Raw genomic sequence first — 12,829 nt, 5'->3', positions numbered from 1 at the left:
CAGTCTAAACCTATGGCACCTCCACTTAACTTCACACTGCATTATGTGACAGTTTGAAATCTTTTTTCCTTGTAATTCTAGCCTTCCTCCATAGTCACCCAATGACAGTCCATTAATTTAGGAACACAGGAATTATTGTATTGGATCACACGTGCAGTCCTAAATTTAGCACCCACTGTCTTTATAGGAAGGGATAAAGAACCCTGCAATAAGAAGTTGTAAGATAATCTGTCCCTCAGCATGGGGTGATCATCATGTTTCTAAGAGCTCATTTCGGCTTAAGCCTTGAGGAAGCACAAGGCTTAATATCCCTGCCACAAATATTCCCCAACATAATGAATCCCAGGTTACTGGGGTTCCCCCCATGCCCTATTCTATACTCCATATAAAAGTCTACTGCATGAATATACCAGTTCTTTTCTCATTTAGGAGGCACATGCAGTGTGCTGTCACTAGCTAATGTGAATACCAATCTTCTGGGTATGCAAGCTATCAAAACCATGTGCAGCATTTGCCCCCAACTTCAGGTCTGGACATCTTGACCTCTACTGACTCATCATCAGGGCATCTTTCTTGTCTCAGATTCTTACCCTATGAGCCATCAGTCACTAGGCCTTTCTTCTTTCACCTTCGGTAAATCCTCAGACACGTTCTGTACTAGCTGAAACAACTTCTGAATCCCCCTTATGTCTTGTAGCTCATCTTGGCATTCCTGTTTGTTGCTTACAAATGTGGGAAAACTTGTACTAAATATATGCACTGACCTGCTAAAATGTAAATCTACTTACTTGCCAGCACTGAAGGTAGGCAGCAGCCAACCTGACATGGGAAACAAATGAAATCCATCCCCCTGAGCATAGTTTCAAAAGTGAAGAGCTCAGTCTGAACAGAATAGTAACACTGCAGAGCAGGATTTTCCTGTCACAATCTCCGATTAAGCCCTGACAGGTATAGGAAGGGCTGTTCCCTTTAAATATATTCAAGAAAGGCTTTAGTGGGCTGCATACTGTTTATTCCAGCTGATAAATGGAACTGTATATATAGTATACAGGGACTTTGCTGTATTGCAGCATCAACAGCTAAAGAGCTAACCTGAGTAACAGAACTCCCACTTTATCAAGCACTGCCTCTACCTCTCAATAAAGCTACCTTCCTAGACACCGACCTGTCTAAAATACAGTTATTGATAAGGTCTTGAAAAAATTAAAGCCATGATGTCCTTGAATACCACAGGTGTTTTCTATAAAAAGTAGAAAAGCTAGCGTGACACACCCAGCTCCTGGAAAGTGATAGTACTTGGGTATTTGAATGTCCAGAAATATATTTTTTAAAGAAAACTAGCTAGCTCAAGTTATTTCCTAAACAAACCAAAATCAGACCATTAGGAACTCTTGTTCCTCCTATTAAAAAAAGAGAGACCCACACAATCACCTTTCTAGAATTTATTATTTTCTTAATACAGAGAAGTCACAACAAAAAAAATCCTCTAACACCACACGCAAATGATATCATAACCAATTATTTAAATTTCATCAACATTCATTTGTTATGTACATACACTTCCCTTTGCAAAAGTGCAATCTGATAATGTCTCAATGAGAAACTTTATTGAGAAGTAGATTTTAGAGCCCCCTCCCCCCGACCCACCCCCAGAGATTACCTCACGTTTGTCCTTAGTTACCTGGTATAATTAAAAAAAAAACAAAAAAAACAGTATATGAAAATAAAGAAATTGGGTTAGATGTTATTCATCTTAGGAATACTTAATGAAAATTGCTTATTTCCTTCAACTAAGCCACCCCAGAAATTCAACCTTTTATACACTGCTTAATACTAGGCAGATTAATGAAATTTTGTATCTCTCTCTCAGCTCAGGCAATAGGGCACTATATCTTTAGTGTCTTTGTAGCACTAGGTTAAAGAAGAATTTCAACCAGATTGTGTGGGTAGGTGTCTAATTACCTATCAAGTAAGAGACTGTGTTCATTACCATTACCAAAATCTAGTTTTAGATGTTCTATTGATGGATGAATTAAATTTACAAATTCGAGACTATGTCTACCTGAATGCACACATCTCCTCTGGAAAATTTATTTGGCTATTGAGAGAACTAAGTGACATATGCACATCTCCCCCAATAATATCAAGAGAGCACCACGCATGTGGGGTGAGCAGAATGAATCCCCAAATCCAACAGGCTACGTTCTGTTTTACAAAAGCACATTTCATGCACATAATTTTACTCCGACCACAACATCAAATAAAAAGATTCAACCCCAGACAAATGAAATGTAAATATAAAACTTGTGCTAGACAAGCAAAGCAACCAACTTTTGAAGTTATTTCCCACTTGAAAAATCGAAGGGCTCCTGACACTTTCCAGCTCTCATCAAGATGCGCAGCAAAACAAATAAAGTCTTTAAAACCTACATTTTAAAAGCAACTGTAGACTCCATCACTGGTCCCTTCTATCTGTATACAACTCTAGCTCAAAACTGTGAAAGCAGACTCTTGCAGATTTAACTGCAGAACTTGGGCTCCGGTTGTTATGTTAAACAAAATATCATATTAGGTAACAACTTGAGACCCAGTTTTCAGTGTTGGCAAGAAATACAAAAATAATTGTCTACCAATTAAAGGCAGTTTACTTTGGAAGAGATACCAGGAGGAGTACTTTTATAGTTCAGCTGGTTTCTATCAAGGATACCTTTTACCCATGCAATGTTAACATCCAGTTGAGAGCTGCAGTATGTAAGATAATATGCATTCTTTCAAGCAATGGCTAGGGCACACTGAATAGCAAAATCAAAATAAAGAGCTTGTTTGAGAACTAAATTGTTTTCTTATGATAGTGTTGCATCTAAAGCCCTCGGTACATTTGCTTAAGATGTTAAGCATGCTTTATCCCAATATATTGTGTGCTGTATTCTTGGCTTTGTTTTGCAGACTTGTATAGCCTTTCATACAATGATTTTTTTTTAAATCAGCCAAAGCTCTTTTTGCCTATGCTCTTATTACAGATTGTCATACATACATGTATGGATAGGCATCTAACTGGTTAAATACTGAAACAAAAGCAGCAAAAATTAAGCAACTGTATGAAAGGCAAAATTAATTGAAAAAAGAGGGAGGGAAGTGATTGGCGGTGGTGGGGGAGGGGAGAGGGGGAAGGAGCCCCAAAGAAAGCAGGAAGAGCCTATGTCTCTGCTGCCTTATACCATGCGTAGTTATACGGCAGCTTTAGAGAGCAAGACACAGAGACACAAATAGGAAGTTACCACTCCCATTGGCGCCTGTCCTACTCTGCACAGGTGGGAATCACTACCTTTAACCCAAGGTAGAGGAGTGATACAGTTACAAGTGCCCTCATTTGTTCTCCTTGTATTACAGCATTACTCACTGCTACATGATTTTAGAACACTAAAATGAGTGCAGTATACTGTACCCTCAAACCACTCATCATACCATTAGGCAAAAGAGTCAGATTATTTAAACGTAATTAATCATTTAGTCATGGAGAATACAAGTGACTCCTGTGTGTCAAAATCAAGTCTAAATGTCTGAGAATGTCTTCCCTGCAGAGTTCATTCAAGTTACAGCTTGAGTGTTGTCCTACATGCATCTTCCATTTTCACCTAGGGTATACCATTAACCACTGACCACAGAGAAAAGCCTCTGACCTCTTCTGGGATACATTTCAAGCTAAGACTAGCTCACCCAGCTGTGGGTTTAGGTTAGCACACAGACCCACAGAATATGCTCCAAATGTACACGCAAGTGCAGAAACCATAAGAACACATTAATAAGGGGAGGATCGTGGGCGACTGGTGCCTCCCAAGTCTGGGGGGTACCAGATTTCCGATTGGGGGTGGGGGGAAGAGGAGGTCCCCTAGCAGCTGATCGCCAAGCCAGTGGCAAAACTGGAAGTGCACTTCCAGTTTTGCAGCTGGTGCTTTCAGGAAGCGAATCTCAGGGGGTGTACATGCACCTGCATGTACTGTCTACGCATTCCCAATGGGGAGGATCATTTAGTATTTAATAACCTGGCCAGATTTTTCAAGTACTATGTAAATGGTACTGTATTTAAACTGGTAGAAAGCCTACCTATACGGAATGTGACAGGTTTTCATTTTTGCTTGGTTTGGGGGTTAGGCTTCCATTATAGGGTGTGCAGCATGTCAAAGCCATTTAAAAACACGTACTTCAAACAAAACACATTCTGAAAAATTCCAATGCAAGAAAACTGTTTTGTTTGAACACAGCATCTTACAACTTTTTAAAAAATTATTCTATTTATGCAACAGCAATTCTTGACTCGGGAAAAGAATTCACAATGAACATGGCATGAAAATAACTTAGACTGATCTTATAAAACCAAGTAATATAGATTAGGATGTTTTATTTTTAAATTTCTGCATTAAAAATGTGGAAACCAAGAAACAGAACATTGACAAAGGCTACCCCTCTGATACAAATTAATTTTCTGGTGTAGAGTCTGCTAGGCATAGGTATTTAAAAAAATAATTTTACAACTTTTTTTTTTTTTTTTTTAAAGCATATTCTCCCAGTCCTCAGAATCTCAACTAGACTTGGATAATTTTGAAAGACAAAGGTGCAGTGTTTGCTTTAAATGAATTCTGCCAAGTCTACACTGATGATTAAGAGTTGACCTTAAGGCCTCGAACCTTTATACACCAATCATATACACTTTAAGTCCTGGCAGCAGCCCAGCCCAACCCAACTTTGGAAGCTCTCCTGAAGTTTGGGGCATGAGATCAGCCCCACCCCTGCTCACTTCCCAGTGCCACTCTTTCTGCAGTGTGTTTGGAATTTATGAGGCACCACAGATCACCACCTCCTGCACTAGTATCAGCAACCCCACAGTTCCCTGGTTCTTGACTTCCTCTCCCCATAGGCAGAGACAAGAAACCTGGAGATCAATACCTGGAAGGGCTCTATAATGGAATACATCTTGCCACTATGCTCAAGCATTAAACATCACAATATGGATGGTTTTGGCACAGGCTGCGGGATATGATATAGATGGGAAAGGGCATCTCACATAGCTCAGGCTTCTTGTGGGTGACCTCAGTGTTGACTCTAAATATCAGTGCAAACATCCTCTTCATGACACACTTGCACTAAAATGACACAAATACCCCACAGATCTTACAGATCACACTTTAGGGTCTTCTTTCAAAGTCAGCCATACTGGTCTGAGGCATGCTACCTGAAAAGGTCCAGCCCCAAGACGCAAACATGCACACACTCCTCTCTATAGCTGCTTTGCCACAGACCATACCACTCTCTGTTCCTTCTGTGTAACACAGCAGATTCCTAAAATATTTAAAAAATAAGAATACCTTTAAATGAAGTGTTTTAAAATCTCAAACTTGGTTTTGGTATAAACCATTTACCCAATGGCTAAAATTACAATACTGGTGGAAACAGTACTATCTCCATATGATCTGTCAGTGAGGGTAACGGATATCAAATATACACTGCAGGAAGACACTATGCCAAAAGTGGAAAAAAAACCCCATTTTTTAAAGGCTGCATTTTCTGGCATAGATTTACATTCACTCGTCACAATATTTTACTTACTCAATTCTGAGGAATCTAAACAACAGATCTCTACTGCTACTATGAACTTAGGGACAAATTCTGCTCCCAGTGGCATCAATAGCAAAGACTTTAATAAATTCAGCAGTAATAAGACTGCACCCTTTATGAGGTTTTCCTCTTCCCACCCAGCCATATGAGCAACAGGCCCATAAGATATCTCATTTCCAACCTTTCCAATATTATGATAACATGAAAAATAAAACCAGTCCACTTCCAGCTGAAGTTTCCCCCATTCTTAGGGCATACTTCCAGGCCATTAACTGGCTTTCCTACAACCTTCAACTGACATCTTGCCAGGAGGACCCTGGTCTTAACAACACACATATCTTAATGTGTACACAGACAAGAAGCTGCTCTTTCAGTTAGAAAAGAAATTAATTCTGTCACAGAATGCATCCTATAAAAGATATGTAATAAAGTAGTAATACCCATAAAATAGCTATTACTAAAGCAAAGCTTTTGTCAATAAGCCTCCAGAACTTTAAATGAAGAGAATGGCTTCACAAAATGGTAGTCTAGATTTCCACAGTGTGGACACTGCTGGACGTTGCTGTACTCTGAGAAATACTGCATCCCAATCCGTACATCAATGACTGGCTTTCCGCAGTGCTTACAGTTCAGTCGAGCCTGTAAAAGAGCAGAGAAACACTTCTGAAACAAGTAACTACACCACAGAAAAATAAGTTATTTTACACAGTTCATTCCTCTTTCATAAAAGGAAATCAGGCTTCAATCAGGAACTATATCTAATATTATTTAATGGTGAAGACAACTGCTTAGAATAGTAAACTCCATTAACTGGGACATCTCCGTGTGATTTTGGATCCACTCCGGTAAAGCACTGGGTAGTTTCAGCTACCTTTTAAGCACTCTTCAAGACTGAGCCCTTAGAGAACATCTTCACAGCACCACGCAGATAGATTGCTCAGAACTGGCTCAGCAGACCTGCATTTAGTGCAGTGTGTGTCTGGGCCAATATGGCTGTAACTGCTTCCAGAATGCAACTGGCTTGTTCAAACTGCCTCTGATATCTCTGTGCTGTACCATGTAAATATAATCAAAGTTTTACTCTGCATAAAACTCCAAAAATTACTTCAAAATCCCCTTCTATTAAGAAAAACAAAAAAACCCAAAAAACAAACAAAAAACCAACTTCTCTCCAAATGCACTCAGAGTTCCCCTTTGTCAGGCTGCCATAGCATGAGTGTCCACATTTCTGGCAGACTCATTATCATGTAAAATTTGAGAAACCTAAATTACTCAGGGAATTTTATTTTTTGATTTTTTAGTAAGTCATAAAGCTTGGTAAAAAGTATAATGAGGCGATCAAAGCAACTGGGGGAAAAAAAAACCTTCAGCTAATCAATAGCTTTCTAGTTAATCTCATCAATGGCCATCTAGTAGGTCATCCCAACTAATTACGGTACATTCTAGAGAGGTCTCCAAACAGTGCTAGAGTCCCCAACATAAGCAGTATGTATATTTTAGCAATATAATACTTGAATTTGTAAGTTAACAACATTTTGGCAAGTCTAAAAACAAAAGCAAACGGCGTATTTGCTTGTATGTACCTATACAGACTTGATTAATCAACTTGAAGTCACTTCCAAAGCCCTTAGTACACATCATGAGAGTTATTTTTATATGAAAACTAAGCACAGTAGTGTCTTCAGCTGCTAAGAAATTAAGGGGAGTTAAGTTCTTACTTGACATATATGCAAAATACCAACTTTAAATGCAAAAATACTGATTTTTATATTGATTATATTCCTAAACTAGATCTATGTACTTCACATTATTATTCCTGTCTATATACCTTAACTTTGAAAAGACACTAAAGAAAAGAAAAACAAACAATTTTTAAGTCCTTGCAACATAATTCTTAATCTACAGATTCTTACTGTGATGCTATTTAGGTTTATATTTAAACATAATCTTAGTATGCAGCACATCAACATTTTAATCTTTATGGATTAACAATTTTAAAGGTTACCATATTTCAGTAGCATGATATGGTATTATACAATGTATTGTAGCTTAAAATCTTTTTCAGATTTTGAAAACTTATGTATGAGCTAGATATTATTATAGTATAAAAGCATTTTAAAAAATCCAATTTACATAGGCCCTACTTTAATTGGATAGATCTGTGAGGCAATTAAAAAGTAAGTGTCAGGATGAGAACAGCTAGAACTATTGCTGAATAGAACAGATGGCTAGGCAAAATAAGTGGGTTTAAGGAAGATACTGGGCTGTGAAAAATCAGGCCACCTGATATACAAGGCAGCAGGCTGCTAGAACCATAGCAAACAAGGTGGAGGGGGTTTAGGAGAAGACAGATATAAGAACAGAAGAAACATGAGGCAGAGCATAGAAGGAAAGAGGACTGACACGTAGGTAGGGTCCAAAATGCACAATAAAGCCCTAAACACAATTTAATGGCTACTTTGGAACTCCTACCACAGGTCAAGAGCAACAATGACTGCTCAAAGTGTCAGATTCATTAGATCTTTACTTGGAAAAAATATTTAATAGCTTAAAGTATACATTGTTTATTATATGTTATATGTATATATTAAAATTGTCTATTATATCGGGGCTGGACTCAATGATCCTCTGGGGTCCCTTCCAGCCCAAATGTCTAAGAAATCTATAAAATTCAAGTAAGAGAGCATTAATATAGATTTATGTATAAATAAATGAATAAATAAATCGTTCTCATCTTCTCTGCTAGGACACCAAAGATCCTAAAGCAGGGGTAGGCAACGTTTTTTGGCCAGAGTGCCGAAAAAACCACAATGTCTACCTTGTAAGGTGCTGGAGTGCTGGCATGCCACAAAAACAAAACTGGGGTGGAGGGGATACATGGCAGGATGTGCTGCGTATTTAATACTGTTAATCATCATCATTAATGTTGCTTTTTTGGTTTTTTTATTTTTTTAACACAGTAAATAGAGAGCTGGTGTCAGGCAGGGAGTGGGGGCTGCCCCAGGGCTCTGATACTCGGGCCACAGCGTGGGGCCCAGCAGCACTGGAGGTGGGGCCCAGCTGGCCTGCGCAGCTCCGCAGGGATGGGCGCAGCCACCCTACCCACAAAGGGAGGCTGCCTGGCTAAGGCAGGACGCCATGTTCAGGTGGCTCCTGCTTGGTCTGTGTGTGTGCGCCGGGTACAGTGGAAGTGGGAGCTGCAGCCACAGGCTGTTCCCTGGGATCTGGGAACAGCTGCCACAACCGGTGCTCAGGGCCAAGCCAGCCGGGAGCCTGCAGCGCAGCGTCTCTGTGCAGTGCCTACTCTAGCCCTGGCCCCTTGAGGGGAGTTGCGGGTAGGCAAGGCCAGGACCTAGGTGGGCTGAGGCAGCCACGGTGGCTGTTCCCAGGCTCCAGGGGGCTCCTGTGGCCAGGCCCCTGCATCAGGAATGGCTCTGCCCTACCTGCGCTGTGCCCAGCATGCAGAGAGGCCAATCCCAGAGGGGGAAACCCCCTGAGCCCAGCATCCTGCCCCAGCCGGGCAGCATCCCCATGTTCATGGGGTGGCTGCGGCCCACCCTGAGGAGCTGCATGGGCCAGGCCAGGCCCCACCATGGGTGCTGCTAGGCATCCCCGCCTGCCCACCCACCACAGCTCAAGCCCTCACAGCCCTGGGGCAGCCCCCACCTTCCTAAGGGACCAACCAAGCTGGCTTGCCCACAGCGCCTCCTTCCACACTGCCCAGACCCTGTCCCAACCGCCCGGCCCCAGGACTCAACACCTCAGTCCTGCCCTGGGTGGGACAGGGTTTCTGCCTGCCTGGGCAGCTCCCTCCAGGGGCCAGCCGAGCTGGAGGGTGCAACCTGGACGCATGGGTTGGGGGTAGTAGAGCACAGACAGCCACCCTGCCTGCGTTCTTCTGGCTCCACCCCGGTGCCTGCCATGGTGCTGTGACTTGTGGCTGCACAGGAGAGCCCAGAGCAGCAACTTAAAAAAAAAAAACCCAAAAAAACCCAGCTTCTTTGCATGCCTTCTGGCATGCCAGGAAAAATGTCTCCGCGTGCCACTAATGGCATGTGTGACAGGGGTTGCCGACACCCGTCCTAAAGCATTCTCTGATGGAAAGCACATGTATAAGTCACCTTGGTCAAGTTTCCCTCCTCCAACACCCCTCAACCTCCTTATGTCAGTCAGCTTGTTGGCTTCCATCCTTACAGTGGCTATATTATAATAATGCTGCTTATACAGTTCATGAAGTGCTCTGGGATTTTTTGGAACAAGGTACTAAATTATTTAGCTGAGAAGTAGAAAATCAATTCAGAATTAATTTACAAAGCAACTCTTAACTCTGCCCCTTTGGGTACATGCCCACATGTATATGGAAATTTTAAAGTTAAATATAAAGGAAGTTAATGCATATTTCCATGATGAGCGGACAGTCTCTTCTCATCATGCAAAGGTCTTCAGGGCAGGGACTGTCCCCTTTCATGTTTTACGTAGAGCCAAGAATTTGTGGTACTTAGCATTAATAACATCTAGAAACTGGAAAGTTTTATAAAGTGAGTGCACAAGCAAAGTAATTAAATATTGAATGAAAAAATCTATTCTTTTCTTCCATTGTGATGAAACCAGTCTATGTATCATTGGATATGAATGCAATAGAGCTACATATTGAACTGAAAGGATCTATTTTTTTCTATTTTCTTTTCTGTTTAAATAACATTTCCATTGAGCCCCTCCACTCACACTGCTCAATGCAACTTGCATACAATTTAGCTCACCCTTAATATATACTTAAGCAATATGCCAATGAGCTACTGCCAATGTGACAATTTTGAAAAACCTCTTGAGGCCTGATGCTGTGAACTGCGAAGCAATCTCATCAATTATCAATCACATGTTAATCTGCAACAACATGGCATGAGACAAACAAACTGGGCTGCTGTTATACATATCAAAAAGAAGTTCTTTCAAAATGTGATATTATTTCAAATAGACACGTGCTTTCCAAAAGTTAAACAAAAAGGAGTGAGGGGGAGCTCCTTTAAGACTTTCCATTAACTCTACCTTTCTACTATGACTATCCCTTGATAAAGGCGTATTTAGAGACTTTTAGTTGTCTAAACTAACTTGACATTGTTTGCAGTAACTACTAGGGTGCTATTAATATACTATTAAAGTAAAAAATAATATTAAAGTAAACACTAATGCAAAAACTAGAGGTGCATGAGATACTCTGTAGTGCTTATTCAATCTCAGTATTAGGAGTTAATATATTTAAATAATTTTTAAATAAATAAAATTCCATAAACTAACAGCTCCCCAATTTTTAAGTTCTATTATTATACACCTAAATGCTTTATAATTTCACCATTTAAAGCTATGAAGGACCATTACAGTATTAGTCTGACATCCTAAATAACACTGGCTTGTAGGCCATTTGTTTTTTTGGAGGAAGAGGAAGCGGGGAAAATGTAAAACACCCATCAGTTTCACTTACCAGTTGGAACTTCACCTTGCAAGCCTTGTTATGCATAATACTGACCTGACAACAGGGAGAAGCTGCCAGAATATCGTAAGTATACATAGTTCCCAGCTGGTGCCAACTTCCATCCCATCGGGACTTGCACTTAATGCAGATGATTTTGTGAACTCCTTCTAAGCAGTCTACACAAACAGCATAAAGGTGCATAAGCCTTCCTGTGGACAGGAAACACATTTCTTAAGGAAAGGACATATTGTCAAAAGATCAAAACAGACATTTCCTTTAACATGCTATTTGCTGTTTGTTGCAATACAAGTCATACCTTATTAAAAAATGCTTCTGTAGTAAATTTAAGAGAGCTTGGCCCAAAGTATATTCTACGAAGATCAAAAAACCCCTTCACAAAAAAAAATCCCAGTAAAACATCCCCAGGGACATCCGATCCTTAATCCTCTCTTCACTGGAAGTTATTAACACAATATCAAATGATGGAAAGAACAGTCACAGCAAACAGTATACTCAACTATGCTCCAAAAATAATATTTTGCCCTTCCTCGGTTCCCACCTTAAGAAGGAAATGTTATAACTGGCCAGTTCAATCTGCATCTTACCATGTTCTTCTACGAAGGAGGGAGAAGTAAGGACCTGACATTGCTAACACGAGGAGCAAGCAAAATAGAAAAGAGCAAAACTGAAAATTTTGGTTTTGTTCACCAGTTCACTTTAAGGTGGGTGTATTTAAGGTGTGAGTAAATAATCTTTAATACATATTATGTTTTCAGATTTACACATTTATGCACACTGCTGACTCAATGCATTCTACCTTATTTTAACTTTAAAGAATCTCCCTACCCTCCAACCATATTCTGAATTCCTATCACCCTGTCGGGTGAATTCCCATGAAGCCAAGCAGTTCAGACCTCATAACTGAATAGTTAAGCCATAAAAACTTTTATATGAGTCTTACTAAAGACTTGTTCCAACAAGCAAAATCCAGATCAAAATATAAAAAACTCCACATACATTTCTGGTATTCAGTGTTTTGATCTGACATCTAGTTTAATAGCCAATGCCAATGCTCCATTCTCTGTGCCTACATGCTATATAAATAAAAAATTAGCACCACATTTTTCATGACTGGTATGCAAGACAATGTAAAATGAATACAATTACAAATATGAGCTACAAAAGAATTGTGGGTTGGGCTTACGCGCTTTTCACGACAGTCTATAATCTTAAGCAAGAAGGTGTTGGATGTGTGCATAATTCATACAAAATTCATACAATCAATATGTATGTAGCAGCCACTTTGAAAACTCAGTTAACGTATCCAAAATGCAGAGAAGCCAAAAAAAATCTGATCAGTCTACCACAGTTAAATTAATATTTTTGAAGCAACCTTCTTAGAGAAATAGAGAACAAAACCCTTTGAAAAGCAATTAAACTCCCAATTATTTTTAACTACAAACACTTAAAACCGTAGTTATTTCAAATTACCAAAAGCATTCCCCATCCAAGAAAGTGTTTAAATCTCATAGCCTAAGTGAACACCTGAAATTAGTCTTCAAATAATTCCATGCATTTATAAAGCTTTGTGCATGACAATATTATTTTTTTTCCTCAGAAAGTAACTTTGGACATACTAGCTGCTGCTGCAAAGCAGAAATACTTCATTACTTCACTCTCCACTAACCATTTGACATTCCTCATCAAAAATATAAAACCAACCACCTGACCTCCGACATGCCCACT

The 12,829-nt window shown here is 39.9% G+C and overlaps 1 protein-coding gene across 1 annotated transcript in view; it reads right to left on the bottom strand.

Moving 5' to 3' along the window:
• Nucleotides 1–4,379: 4,379 nt before the first annotated feature.
• The window catches only part of HECA (HECA ribonucleoprotein granule regulator), a 30,559-nt gene continuing 22,109 nt past the window's right edge, over nt 4,380–12,829 (bottom strand). Inside the window, exons 3-4 of the mRNA XM_090040508.1 lie at nt 11,138–11,292; nt 4,380–6,252 (exon numbers count right to left, since the gene is read on the bottom strand). Coding sequence (XP_089896634.1) covers nt 6,088–6,252; nt 11,138–11,292 — 320 coding nt within the window. The 3' untranslated portion in view covers nt 4,380–6,087. The remainder of the gene's footprint in view (nt 6,253–11,137; nt 11,293–12,829) is intronic.

This window comes from Crocodylus siamensis, chromosome 1 (assembly GCF_052110815.1).
Source record: "Crocodylus siamensis isolate JL-2025a chromosome 1, ASM5211081v1, whole genome shotgun sequence".
Classification (NCBI taxonomy): Eukaryota; Metazoa; Chordata; order Crocodylia; family Crocodylidae; genus Crocodylus; species Crocodylus siamensis.
This window is presented reverse-complemented; position numbering and strand designations above follow the sequence as displayed.